Below are 14,362 nucleotides of genomic sequence, written 5' to 3'. Positions count from 1 at the left end.
CTCAGACAAAGAAAATGTTCCCTCTTTCTATATAAATTATAATATATGTTTATATTAACTTTGATAGGATATACCTATTAAAACCAGCAATAAATAATAATTGAAAACACATTTATCGTAGAAAATAATGATAGACCACACCTTTAGTGCTGACAAACCCAATTCTGACTTTCACGCCTCGTAATCCTCTTATACGCGTAGCAACTAGATCCGACCTCCCTCTCACTTCGTTAAGAATGTAATTAATCAATGGTATCCACTGTTTGTGTGGAGAAATTTAGTGCAAACGATATTTAAATCGTATCGGGTGGCCTTAATTGAGGACATTTGTTCTACGAGATTTTTTTTCTACTTAAGCTTCGTATGGTAACCATTTGTTTAGCAACAATGTTGAATCAACATCTTGCTGGCAACATAGCGTGTTGCAGAGTCGACACAAAGTTGAAACAAAGTTTTCAGCAACATTCTTGCCGCTCATCAACAATGTTGATCAACTGTTGCTAAACAAATGTGCTTCAGGCAATACGAGTACCTACACATTTATATCTATATCCTATATGCAGCTTGATGATATCTAGATATGAGGCATGCTTTTTCAGTTCTGATGTATTATTAGCCTTTAGTGCCTGACACTCGCCTTTGACTTTTTAACTGTAAGGCATGACTATTTCCTCATGATGTTTTCTTTCAACGTACAAGCGACTGTTATTTGCACATAGTAAAAAAGTCCTTGGATTTTTTCATCCTTGGTATACCAGAGATAAATGACGAAAGTAGCACAGTCAAGCCACTAGGCCAATACTGCTCTATAGAATCTACTTTTATAGAAAAGTTACATGAATTTCAATTATAAAGTAGTATTTGTCTGATCGTTTAAAATGTTCTATTACGAATTCCAGCACAGTATGTAGACTCGAATAACTATTGTTTCAGCCCCTATGACCAACCACGCAAAGCTCGAAGGATATTTGTTTTGTATCTTAATTAAAACTTCTTTTGTTACAGAATATATTTATTAACAGTCGAACGAAAATAATTATAGCAAATTAATAGTAATAACATCTTTAATATGCTGTTTGTTTGCTAAAACCAAAAGCAATCTAAGTAATTAAATGTCTTTGATTTTAACAGACGACTGTAACGGGACTTGAACGGGAGCTACTCGTGGTGACTGAATATTAGACTGTATTGAATTCGTGTATTATTATTATTATTTACTTAACACACTGGCAGCTTTTAATAAGCTGATGCGCGTGTATTATGGGATTTGGAGAAACTTATCCAGTCTATTTTTAAAGGTGTTCACGGTGGTGAGTGTATGCGGTGATGTTAGTTGTATCGATTATGTATTTGCCTGTTGTTCCCACGAGAATGTAAGTGTGCTCCTATTTCACTATGCCTCCTGCTGATAGAGGACAAATCTTTGTTTTTAATTTATTTTATTATTATTAATTAACTATTATTACTTAAGATGTCATGTGGAACATGTTGTAATGGTTGCAACTCCTTACAAACATTGTGTAAAACAAAAAGCTTGGCGATTAAAAAGAGTGGCGGAGAGTTTATTGCCAGTGCTTCTCTTCCGTTCTACGCCCTTGATTAGAGAACTGGCGGTATATCTAAAATTAGAAGCATTGCATATACATATATATATATTTTTTTTTTTTTTTTTGACGTTCATAAGTGTACATTGTGTTACCTATATGAATAAATGATTTTGACTTGTTATTAAAATCTTATTGGTGACGCACTCAGAGTTAACTCGACGATTTCAACGAACTCTTTACACTTATATACATAAGCTAAGTACACAAAGGTTAGGGCTATATTTTGTAGTTAGCAGTGGCCGATCTGCGGCAATGATGACTGGCAATGATCACGCCAGGCGTACCAAGCTGAAAAACCGTGGCGGGCGAATATTAACTTAGCACATCTTGCTGCTGGTCCTATGTCTTCCCTTCTGAGTTCTGAAACATTGTATATTTAAATACGAGTCATACAATTATATAACGAACATACAATGCGCAGAGGCGATGAGTTGGAGAAACTGATCGTGGTTGGCAACACGGAAGGCAAAAATCACGTGGCCGTTCACAAACCAGGTGGTAGGTCCACCTTGTGTCAAGTGAAAGACTCATTGTGCTCAAAACTATACACTGATATAAGAGAGGCGCTGAACAGAAACCGGTGGAAACAGATGGTCAGCTCCAGACGTTTCCATGCTGACTACTAGCTCACTCACTCACACTCAGTCGGTAGCTCATGTCTGAGAGACAGAGAAGAGAGAGAGTATATTTAAATACAGTTGATATTACAAATTTTTATTAGCTTAACGCCATGCCTTAGACGACGAAACGTCAACGGCGTATGTCATGCACAGAGCCTGATTATCAACTTGCCTATTAGAAACAAAACTGTTATCTGGAACCAAGAGCAAGGGTACGCCACTGATTTCTTTTCTAAATAAATTCAAGGTCTACTCACGATCACAGGTGACATGGCATTCTTTACTAGGCCAGTTACTTCTGTTGCACCAATAGCGATCATTTATCTGAAACAAGCCGTGGTCCCAGGAGCCATCTGCATTCATCATACCGATGGCATCATTTCTTCGACCGCTCTCTTTTTCGATTAAACAAACCCCTGAGAATATAAAAAATATTCATTCAAATAAAACAACATTACGAAGCCGCAAGCCGGTTTCTTTACGATGGTTCGAGCGAATTTTAAAAGCGCACATAGACAGAAAGTCTATTGGTGCACAGCCGGGCGATCGAACCAACGACCTCAAGGATGAGAGTGGCACGCTGAAGCCACTAAGGCCAACACTGTTCTTATATCAAATTTTTTATAGTTGCTAGTTGTATTGGCACTAAATTTTTATAGCAATAAAGCACAAATAAATGGATTATGGAATTAACATTAAGAAATCCTTAATGACAAAATTATATTATTTTACCATGATACATATATAATATATCTTATATTATCTTATCCTTTTTTCCACTATTATTAGATTACCTACAGATTAAATTACAGTATAAGAATTATTCAAGATTTATATAAAAAAAGGTTTTTTCGAATTACAAATTAAAACTAAAAAAGTTCATTCTTTATACCATAATACAATAAATACAAATTATCGCTGCGACTAACTGGACGTAAACTAAAACTTATTCAGCCATAGGACATCGTTTAGGTGAGGACTATAAGTCACCTCTGGAAGTCCAAAGCTCTTAAAACCCAAACGTAATGTAAAAAGTTAAAAACTTACAAAATATACTCACAATCCCGCATTTTGCTTTCAGGAAAACCATGGTGTCTCAATTGTCTCACTAATTCACATGTCGAAAATTCTCGAGCCGAAACCAAAATTAAGACAGAAAAAGTTGTAAAGAAAAATAATTTCATTTTGCAATAAAATACGCTTCTGTTGAGAAATAAAGTGTACAACTTTTGTGGATTCAACTGTCTTATATAGTCCAGATCCGGAAAAAATAAACCGTTATGACGTTGCGCATGAGGATATCTATATTCCGTACGTAACAGGGAGTAAAAATAAGCGTCATAATTTTGTTGCAAAGTCATAAACAAGACTTTGAAAATTTGTATGATTTTTAAACTTTATGTAAGATAAAAATAAAATTATCTTATATAATAGCACTCATTCAAAACTCATAACATAAATAAAAATAATATATTTCATTTAGTGGTTTTATAGTATTAGAACTTGAACCAGAAATATTGACCACTTTTCGTCTGATATACTTGGTTCGTTACGTGTGTCAATTGTCAAACTAAAGCTTTTTGTAAAATATATAGGTACATTTGTGAGTTGTATTTCATTATATTATCTAAATAATAATTTAAATATATGCAATTTAAAACCCAAATAAAATAAAAATTCATTAAATTTAAATATATATGTCGCAGCCGACTTGCTTAATGAGCCGTTCAATTAACAGCCTAGCCTTTTAACTAACTAGTGGCCTGAAAGATATTCAGCCGTAGTGTTTGTTATAAGATTTAATAAACTGCCTGGCTAATGCTTAGGACGTACGATAGTGACCATGTGACAGAATATGAAACATCTGACATAAAAAAATATTTCTTTAAAAATTAAATTGCTCGAGTCACAGCTAATTCACATTATTATTGTCACTACACTTTTCCATTGTACTTGTAATTTTTCATAAAACTTTGGAAAACACCATCAAAGATGAGGATTGACAGTTTTAGTGTTTTGTTGTTTCGACGCTAGCCTAGAAGAAGGTGGCAGAAAGTGGAGCTAAATTTAAATTAACAGTCAACTGTCTAGGCAAGTAATGAAACTTCATCAATTCTAGCCATTTGCCTAGCTGTTTTATCAACTAGCTTAATATCTTTCAGACCGCTATTTAAACGGCGTTATTTAGTTAAGAGGCTAGGCTATTGATTGAAAGGCTAATTAAGCTAGTTGGCTGCGACATATAGATCACATCGAAAGATAACTTATATTATTCTCAATATTTTATGTTAATTAATACAAAAACGACATTAATAATATCTTAAAGATTTTATTGTTTGTTTTGTCTACTGATTTGCTGCATGCGCTAATATTACAAAATGTTTTATATGATGACAATTGTATATAATTTAATCTGAATTATATTTTCAAAATGTTTCTTGTCTTATGTGCGTGCTAATTGATTTTTGTTTTAATATCTAAGTTTTTAAATATTTTATATACAAACTTATATTTGATAGGTGTATGATACGTATGTTTTTATATAAATTATATTAATAAAAATATAGTTGTCTAAATTAATCAGAAATAAAATTATTGTCATATTGAGAAGACGGAATAGGGTAATTAAGCTTGTATTAGATTTATTCAATATTTTCCTGTTATGATCAAAAATTCATGTGGAAAATGGCTGTTTAATTAATTTGGAAGGAAGACTTGAGCAAAAACTCAACAGAGAGCAGCCTTGCGATTCTGTAACCCGAAAAGTGAGTTACAGAATCGCAAGGCAGTAGTTTAGTATCCGACTCTTAATCCTAAGGTTAATCTAAAGGTAACATATTGAAGAAAGCATGTTTTAGAGCCAATAATCGATAGCAATTTTCAGATACAGAATGCTCACAAACTTGTTTATATAAGAAAATTATCAAAATAAAGATGCGAGGCCAAGATTTATAAGGTTGTAGCGACACTGGACTATTATTAAGTACTTCTTACAATTCAATTCTTCGGTTATAGGTCCACGAACACCGAAATATTTTCGTTCAAGATACACAGTTATTCACCTGCATGACTGTCAATTACCTAATTGACATCAATTTGTTGATTGGCAGTTTGATTTCTTTATCCTTCACCTTTCCAATAAAAGACAAAAATTCGCGAGGCGACACTGACTGACAAGGATTGATTTACAATAATTATTATATTACGAAACTCTTTCTGGCCTTGACGTATGTAATATATAGATAAACTCGGTCTAGTAGTTTTTAAAATTAGTAGTCTTTATATATGACAGCTGTAAGGTGTAACTAAAAATGGTTTAAGTAAACAAAACATAAGAAAGAAGTAAAAAGTCAAAAAATCTGATATAATTATTTTTTATTTATATAGAAAAAACTAACATATATGATTTCACAATATTGTTTAAGATCGTAGTCTTTTATAAATTATTGTGTAAAGCGTTTAACAAGGACTTATGTCAGGAAGAGAGCCTTGGCAGTGGTTCTTCCAACCATACCACGCGTTGAATCCATGGCGCTTGAAGATCTTTTTGGCGCAGGTTGCTGCTTTTGTGATGTCGTCCGTTGTCACCTCTGGAAAGGGATTTATAATTAATTTATTTAAAGTAACGCCCGTTAGATCGGAACATTAACCATTAAGGAAAGCAAAGTTATGTTGATGAAAACTACTCCTTATACAAAACACTGAGCAAATTCCGTGCCAATGCAGAAATAGCGCCTAAAGGAATTTTTATCAATATCTATCATTTAAGTTATTGACTAGCATAGCTTATTCTCGTAAATTTGCAGAACTTAAATTTCCTTTCCTTTAATGAGTCAAAGTCGTAAAAGCATAAGCAACTTTCAAAAGGTACAAAAAAATCCAATCCTACCAATACCGAACAAATCGATATATTATGTTTCGTGTCATAAATATGCCAAAAAAGCCAAATGATAGTTTTTGAGTCAAGGAAGAAGAGTAGATTACTGCGTTTTTAATTAACAACTGCATGTTACGGAGTTACTAAGAAATGAGACTTAGGTGATTGAAGATTTAGGTAGATGAAGTTTTTAATATTGGTCCTATCTCCCGACCTTAAGGATAATGGCAATATTGAAAGAGAACGAGTCTCGTCTCTCTCCGTCTTGCACGTTTTAGTGATCCTATATTAATAATATGATCAATTACATTTATCAGAGCAACATGGACTACCTTCTATACATATAGGTAGTGCCTGGGCTAGGTTCACTCCACAACATCCAACGCTCTTCGGGTGATTGATTGATGGGAATGAGGGTTTGAAGGACTGGAATATCTGGGTATCTGGGTAGTGAAATTTTTTTGTGTGGATGGCCCTCAAAATAGTCGGTAGAAATGGCATGAAAAGGCAATTATTATTGTTAAATGTAGGTAGTAATGCCACTTACGCGCACAGGTGACATTGCAGTCTTTTCCGGCAGTGTTCGTATTGCTGCACCAGTACTTGTCGTTGATCTGGAAGAGACCGTAGTCCCTGGAACCATTCTTGTTCACTCTTCCCACTTTGGCTGTGTTACGGCTACTCTCGTTTTCAACCAGACACACCCCTAAAACATTAATTAGATAAATTTATCTTTAACATAACATAGATATTAGATACCTACTTATTAAGTTTTATACAATAAAGAAAAAGAGATAAAATAATTTGTTACAGCATACTAATTTCACTGTTTTATTTTAAATAACTATTACTTACACTAAACTAAACAAGATGTTTTTATTAGTTATTATTGAAAAAGAGAGGTCTATCGTGAGAAGCTCGGAACAAAATAATAATCACGAAACAGATAACGATATCTGAGGCCAAGATTTATTGTCTGTTCGCAAATTATATTAAAACATAAGAAAAATTACTTACAATCCCTTAGTTTATTCTCAGGAAAGCCTTGATTCCTTAATTCGTGAACCAATTGACATCTTGTAAACGTAACGGCTTCTGCTCCGAACAGAGCAACAAGTGCAAAAATGAATACTGCTAACTTCATACTTGTGTTCTCTACTGTTGACCTAAGGCGTATGAAGAATAAGCAATGTATGGAGGTATATATACCAAGCTCTGGGATGTTAACGTAAAAGGGGATTCCTTGGGCTTATCGTACGTGTAATTAATGTCGATAGCGCTGACCAGACTATTATAAATAATGTATAATTTTTAGTAGGCCTTTTTCCACAAAATATAAAAGCGTACCAAGCGTTCAAGTATTACGTATCAAACGAATTTTGGGGGGGGGGGTCGTTTTATAAAACGTTACGATGCGGGGCGGGGAACTTTCCGGTACTTTACACATAATGTTAGCTTTAAGGTTTAAAGAGTCACTGGGTGGTCACGAAACGTTTTACTATCGAGTACAGCAAAACGTTACGGCACGTTACATGGGGGGGGGTCAATAATCTCTAATAATTGCGTGACGTAATACTTGAACGCTCGCCCATCGTAAAGTAAAATTGTTTTAAGCTTTTTGCATTTATATTCGGAATCAATAACAATGACATAAAATTAAGGCAAGAGTAGGAAGTCGATGGTCTATTGTTAAGACTTATTTTTTCTCAGAACCTACCAAACCAATTGAAAATTCTTTTTCTTTAAGGTGGATTTAATAAACCTTCATACAACATGGCCTATTCATTACACCCCAAGTAAATATGTATAATTAGCATAATTTAATTTTCCAATTCAAGTATTCAGCCCTCATAACTCATTATTCACAGGGAATTCCCAACATATTTATCAATAATGTAGATAACTTTGCGTTTTTATATTCTCGTTGACCTTATGAACTCTATATCACTAAACCAATTCTGCGTCCGTTTTACTGTTCTTTTAAGCGTCATCAGTCATCACCAACCCGTAACAATTAATGCACAGGACAAATCTTCAGATTTCTCACTTATTGAAGTATTTTGTTTACACAAAGGAAAATAATCTATTTGTTCAGTCTAGCCGAAACTAACAGCCAGTTATGGATAATATTGTTTCATTTACGGTAAACTGTATTGTTTTATAAAATCAAGCGTAATATAGAGAAACTGCATGACGTTAATATGTACACGTACCTACGTAAAACGTTATATATTATAATAGCGTTTATCTATTTCGTAGGTGCAGTATACATTTTAATTCCCATTTTAAGTAATATTTATTCATTGATTTTCGTTTATTCATGATGTTAGTATGATTATTTATTAGGAATTAATTAGGTAAGCAATGTTCACATGTACATAAAACTTTCTTAAAGGTAAGTTATATTTAACTTATCGATTCGCATATAACAATAATTTTGTAATTCATTGATAACGCTTAGGTCATTAAGCGATAAGATTTGCTTAACGAGGGGGCAATATTACTTAAGATAAAATGAAACAGGTATAAAAGTGAATATTACAAAACCTGAATTGAAAATTGTTTTTGCGTTGTACAAAGGTAAAAATAAACTAAGTTAATACTAAACCTGCTTTTGCTTTGAAAGAACGATTTCTTTACAACATAATGGAAGTGTAAATACTTTGTTTTAATTGTCCGTTGTATCTGTGAAGTCAGAACCCTCAATTATAACGTTAATAAGAGCGACCAATAGTAAACACTTACGCAAAATAAAATGTGGCTCAATAAAATAAATGTATTAAGATGAAATAATATATTAAATTATGGTTATATTCTAATGGGTTTACTTTATCAACCCTTGAATTTCATATTTTTATATGGGTACGGTACCACCTATAATGGGATAAAACAGAAACATTCAACCTTATACGTACTTAGTACACAAACGAGTATATTACGGAGTATACAAAAGGGGTTTCTTTTGTTAAAAAAACTTTGTTTATTAATACTAAAACCGGGTAATTACTAACTCTAACTAAAACTACATAAGGATATAATCTGAATGAAATAGGTTATTATTATACATACAAAAGCACACAATTCTTCTTCGTCCGTTTACCAACGGGCGGCAGTACATTACTTTCTTGAATTTAATCTCGAGTTTAATAAAAGCCAGACGCATCGTGTCAACGATGGATTAAATTAAAAATTATGATGTCACGTTTGTCCCACATACTAAATATAGCTGTTTTATAGACTTCCTAGATTTAAAGTATTTTATATTTCTAGCTAGTAGTTTCTGATAATAGCGCGGTCAACCATACAAACTCTTCAGCTATATTTTAACCAGCCCCCATTGCAATGCGGAAAAAGCTACGCTGTTACCGTGTCCTACCTCGTGCGATTGCTGGTGGGTTTTAGTGGGTACCTATGCACAATTGCACAGTCCCACATAACCCTCCACCACAAGGCAGTGGTGGCGCGGGGTGGTATGTGTAACGCATTTGCCTACAAAAAAGGCCCATTGCAAGACTACAAGGTATATTAATAAAAACTATAGAGTCATACGATCATTAGTAGGTACAGTGTAAACTCCATGTAAAGTCCGTCGATTTAACGACAAACCCCCTAAAGCGTCGAATCACTGAGCTTTGGTTGGTTTACCTTGGCTTCCACACAATCGTTCACTCTGCATAGTATTACACCCATCCTCAATAACGACAATTAAATAATAAAAAGTACTTTTTAAGTTACCGAAATTATTTAAAACTTCAGAGCTGTTAATGTTCTTTTGTCGCTTTATTATCCTAGCCCGTAATAATCTTGACTGTCTGCATCTCACATACCAATCTTTCTAAGAAATCCGATCTATCGTTTACAAATTGGGATCTCGCCTCAATATCGCAAAATGAATAAAATAAGTAAAAAAATACAACATAATTACTGGTGCAGCAAAAGACGTCAGACGAAAACAGACTATATGCAATAGCGTTTAAATATTTTTTTATGTAATTACTATCACTAAATAAACATTCGTCAAACAACGTCTGAAATAAACATTTTCTAATACAGATTTTTCTTCTTTCCATTTAACAACAGTTGAGTGTCGTTATATAGAGTTTACACTGTACTTGGTACCTAAGTTTATTTTCTGCTTCATTTTGTGCTAAAAAACTCAGGGAGGTCAAAAACAATCGTATATTAGTGTGTATACATGGTGAAGTCCACAAATTTTATCATTTCCTAGTATGATTCATCGTCTCAATTGAGAACGTGTAATGCATACAATATTCGCAATAACAATATTTACGTTTGCTATCTTATTAATACAGTTTTTTTACCACTATTCCTGTCTACAGAGGAACGTGTTTAATCTTGGTAGGAATGTCTCGGCAAATCAGAAAAATTTAACGGCATTACTTACATTAAACTCAAACTAACTTTATTCATATACAAGTACAAGTATCCAAGTACACTTATGAACGTCAACAAAAAAGATGTTAAATTGATTCTTAATTTACATTTACTACCAGTTCGCAAGTCGAGGGTGACAAGAAAAACTCCGCCACTCTTTTTAATCGCTAAGTTTTGAGTAATACAAATTGTTTGAACTGGAGCAAATCAATCCCAAGGATCATTTAAATATTTACGTTTAACGAGGGCTTTAAATTAAGTAATAATTCTCTAATTTCGCTTGGGAGTTTACCATAATACATGCAGCTTACCGTGATTTTTTTGCTAGGCTTGCGGGTGAATCATAGTCAAAACTTATTAACGGGCCCACACAACGTAGGTATAGTAATCTCGTCGCCGCTTACTGGCTTGCGTCACGAGGTACAAAGGTAGATGCAGTTGGTAATTGGGCCAACTAGGGCCGCAGTCGTTTGCGTTATAGGAACTATCGAAACATACATTGCTTTAGTTCTACCTAGTCCTTAGCAAGCAGTAACTTAGCATAGTATGCTATTATGTAAAACCCCAATAGTACTCTGAATTAAAATGTATATATTATCATTTATTTATTATACAAGGAAACTTAATAAGAAACTCGTGAATTTCATGTAAACTTAGATTTAATTTCAACTCCAAACGTCTTAAACGCTTCCATTAATTCTTCAGAAAGTGATGTGATCTGAAAAATTGAATGTTTAAATATAATTTGGGCATACACCTAACAAAATAATAATATAATTGCAAAAGATGACGTGAAAACAACAACAATTCAATGGGCTCTCATCATAATATCAAAAAAAACAATCTCCAGCCAACCACTGGAGATACTTAAAACTCAAAAATATTAATTAAATCTGATTGAAATATTTTAGCTTTTAAAATAATTTATTACGAGACATACTTGTCTTATTAACTGCTCTTTGATGTTAGCCGGTTCTTGCTGATATAAGGTTTCATTCTGTTTCTCGTTTGTCATATCCTCTTCTATCTTCTTAAACTGTGACATCTCTTTCTGTGCCTTCTCCTTCCATTCTTTTCTTCTCATATTGAGGTCATGCACTTCCCTATAATTAAGAAAATATATAACTGTAGAAGTTAACTATGAGATTAGTTAAGGTAAACAGGTGATTGTCTAGACTTTATTGAACTCGGGAAATAACAAGCAGTTGAATTGACCTCTCCATGAAAGCCATAATCTGTTGCCTCAAATCGTGATCGTTTTGCCTCTTGTTTCTCGCGTCGCGCCTTGCCACAGATATTTCAGAGAGCTGAGACATCAGCTCCGACAATTCCGTGTTCAACATCTTCAGTTCTCCTTCTTCGCCATCTGCATCACTCTTTTCAGATTCCCTGTAATGAAAATGTCATGCATAAATTATGTTTGTTGAACTGAGAGCCATCTCTAATTTATTTTAATTGTCAAAATACATTTAGTTTAAAAAGCAATTGTGTAAATATATACTTACCTCAAGCTTTCCACAATTACCATAATCTCATGCAAGCACTCGTTTGCACTTTCAAATATCTGTTTTATTGTTTGCAAATTCATCAGTCTATTTTCTTTTTGTGTGAGTGCTTCTGACTGTGTATTACACAATTTCTCAGCATCTGCCATTTCTTGAGCCATCTTTTTCTCTTGCTCCTTAATATCGTCGGCATCCAGTACTATTTGTGCTTTGAATTTTTTTATATCAACAACTAACGCATCTCTCTGAGATGTTAGTTGCTCAACAATTTTCTGCTCTTTCTGGTTTTTCTGTAAAATTGGCTGGAGTTCAATGCTCTCAGAGTTAAGAGCTGCCTTTTCTCTTCTTAATTCTTCTTCTAAAGCCACTATTTCTATTTCCATCTGCAAAAATTTTGTATATGCCTATTTAGTTTTTATAAAAAAAAATTTAGTTATATGTTTGAATTAGAAAATAACTGAAGTGAACTGAGAATACAAATGCATTGAACCTTTTGAATTTTCTGCTCGCTTTCTCCCTTCTGCATAGCATGATTGTTAAGACTCTGTATAACTTCATTTCTATAATCCTCCAAGCGTGAAATCTGAAAAGTATTATATTATAGGAATTATTACTATTTATTGAACATGATGTTATATGCATATTTAGTAGAATAAGATTTCGAAATGGAAATAACAGATACCTTTTCTTGATTCCCTAAAATTTCATCTTCATATGGCTGTAATGTATCCACCTGTTGCTCAATAAATAACATATAATTTAAAAGGTACATAAGTAATGCGTATGATGTTTTTGGTGTCGGTTGCAAAATAGATAATAGAGTGACATCAGTTTGCAATGTTTGAGGCTTGATTGTTATATAGTTAATTATCTTCGTTAAATTAATTATTGGTATTAGATCCCAATAATAACTAGTGTTTTCAGTTCTCTCTTCTTCAGGAGGTGGCTGGAAATAATAATTATTATTAGTCTGTATTAATATTGAAGAGTGTCTAATAATGAAATATTAATTATGTTATGAACTCCAACACAACTACAATGCTACAGATTTATAACTAAAATACATTTCCTAAAAATACAAAATAAAGTATGTACACTAAAAATCTATGTTAAGATATCAACATTTCAAAACTCTTACCTTTACCAGCACTTCTGAGTCAATATCTAATCTTTTTAACATTAATAAGAGGCAGTTAACAACAGATTGAGGTTGTTTCAAATCATTAGCAGTTATAGTATTTGCAGGAAACATAGTATTCCACATCTCAATAAACTTGTCATAGGTAAAAGCTGTAAAAGAGTATTTGAAACATACCTTCAATATAGCCTTAAAAAGAGTAACAAATTACATAATATACAAAGCATTCGTGAAACTTACGTTGATCCATGTTTTCGATATTTACAGCAACACGGTATCAAACACTAGTAATAGACAAAATAAAACAAATTTTGCAGTAAAATAACAAAATTATAAGTTTTTCTAACTTTATTTCTCTTTAATCCTAATGTAATTGTGTTTTTAATATAAACATAACACAAAAATACAAATCATCAACGACGTTTACTTAGACGAAATAAATTTTTGAAACTTTATAAGTTTTAACGTCTCAAACGAACTTTAAATTTTTAAAATGCATTATAGACTATAGTACATTACATAAAGTAAGTCACAGATAAAAATTTATTATGCACATTTTAATATATACACATACATATATAATATATGTATTTGATTTTTGCCTACATCATAAAAACATTTACAATTCAATTAAAACTCCTAAACAATGTAGCGTAATTAAATTAATAGAAGATAAAAGAGGTTAGCACACCTAATTTTCATTACCATAGTGTAAATTTAGTAACTTAAATTAGTGATCTGTAATATAAATGTTATGGGATGTTCTGTCTTATAATAAATCATAACCCATATTTAACTTTGTTCATTGGTTTATTCTTCACAAAACAGTCATTAATTTATATTCTTATAGAAAAACCCATGGAAAAAAATATACATATCTCACTCCTCTGAAGTCTGTCTTGAGTGACATTAGTTTTCTTCTTTTTATTAACCGCCGGTATTTGTGTTGCCACATACATCAAAATATGAAAGAAAGTACTACACAAACGCTACACCACCCCCCTACGGAGACAGAAAAACTAAGGCGAAAAATTGTAGTATATAACAATAAAATAAAAAAAAACTTAAAATATTTGACATTACAAAGAAAAACTTAATATTTACAAATCTAACCTAGTCTTAAATCTAACCGTTCTGCCTGACCTGGTAACAACAGGATTAGGGGCAGAAACGGGAGGAATATTTTCCACAGTAGGCGAGAGTAATGACGGCAACGCAGG

The 14,362-nt window shown here is 32.8% G+C and overlaps 3 protein-coding genes across 3 annotated transcripts; all 3 read right to left on the bottom strand.

The window, feature by feature from the left end:
* Positions 1 to 1,715: 1,715 nt before the first annotated feature.
* On the bottom strand, positions 1,716 to 3,536 carry LOC125051197 (lysozyme-like). Its single transcript, XM_047651401.1, has 3 exons — positions 3,288 to 3,536; positions 2,485 to 2,643; positions 1,716 to 1,967 (listed from the first exon to the last, which is right to left on the bottom strand). The coding sequence occupies exons 1-3, from the start codon at positions 3,409 to 3,411 to the stop codon at positions 1,837 to 1,839; spliced, it is 414 nt and encodes a 137-aa protein (XP_047507357.1). The 5' UTR covers positions 3,412 to 3,536; the 3' UTR covers positions 1,716 to 1,836.
* Positions 3,537 to 5,585: 2,049 nt separating this feature from the next.
* LOC125051002 (lysozyme-like) lies at positions 5,586 to 7,290 on the bottom strand. The gene is made up of 3 exons (XM_047651120.1): positions 7,122 to 7,290; positions 6,652 to 6,810; positions 5,586 to 5,817 (listed from the first exon to the last, which is right to left on the bottom strand). Exons 1-3 carry the CDS (start codon positions 7,246 to 7,248, stop codon positions 5,687 to 5,689), a joined length of 417 nt encoding a protein of 138 aa, XP_047507076.1. The 5' UTR covers positions 7,249 to 7,290; the 3' UTR covers positions 5,586 to 5,686.
* A 3,789-nt stretch (positions 7,291 to 11,079) lies between these two features.
* Positions 11,080 to 13,607, bottom strand: LOC125051315 (chromosome partition protein Smc-like). The gene is made up of 8 exons (XM_047651540.1): positions 13,383 to 13,607; positions 13,143 to 13,294; positions 12,687 to 12,950; positions 12,495 to 12,587; positions 12,005 to 12,387; positions 11,715 to 11,888; positions 11,440 to 11,602; positions 11,080 to 11,217 (listed from the first exon to the last, which is right to left on the bottom strand). The coding sequence occupies exons 1-8, from the start codon at positions 13,390 to 13,392 to the stop codon at positions 11,143 to 11,145; spliced, it is 1,314 nt and encodes a 437-aa protein (XP_047507496.1). The 5' UTR covers positions 13,393 to 13,607; the 3' UTR covers positions 11,080 to 11,142.
* Positions 13,608 to 14,362: the final 755 nt, after the last annotated feature.

This window comes from Pieris napi, chromosome 7 (assembly GCF_905475465.1).
Source record: "Pieris napi chromosome 7, ilPieNapi1.2, whole genome shotgun sequence".
Lineage (NCBI taxonomy): Eukaryota > Metazoa > Arthropoda > Insecta > Lepidoptera > Pieridae > Pieris > Pieris napi.
This window is presented reverse-complemented; position numbering and strand designations above follow the sequence as displayed.

Coding starts and splice junctions, on each gene's coding strand:
- LOC125051197 (XM_047651401.1), bottom strand. CDS start 3,411: ATGAAATTATTTTTCTTTACAACTTTTTCTGTCTTAATTTTGGTTTCG. Junction 2,644..3,287: donor TGAAAGCAAAATGCGGGATT/GTGAGTATATTT, acceptor TTATATTCTCAG/GGGTTTGTTTAATCGAAAAA. Junction 1,968..2,484: donor ATGCCATGTCACCTGTGATC/GTGAGTAGACCT, acceptor ACAATGTTTCAG/AACTCAGAAGGGAAGACATA.
- LOC125051002 (XM_047651120.1), bottom strand. CDS start 7,248: ATGAAGTTAGCAGTATTCATTTTTGCACTTGTTGCTCTGTTCGGAGCA. Junction 6,811..7,121: donor TGAGAATAAACTAAGGGATT/GTAAGTAATTTT, acceptor TTAATGTTTTAG/GGGTGTGTCTGGTTGAAAAC. Junction 5,818..6,651: donor CTGCAATGTCACCTGTGCGC/GTAAGTGGCATT, acceptor ATCCCTTTCCAG/AGGTGACAACGGACGACATC.
- LOC125051315 (XM_047651540.1), bottom strand. Junction 12,951..13,142: donor ACTCAGAAGTGCTGGTAAAG/GTAAGAGTTTTG, acceptor TATTATTTCCAG/CCACCTCCTGAAGAAGAGAG. Junction 11,889..12,004: donor GTAATTGTGGAAAGCTTGAG/GTAAGTATATAT, acceptor TTTTCATTACAG/GGAATCTGAAAAGAGTGATG.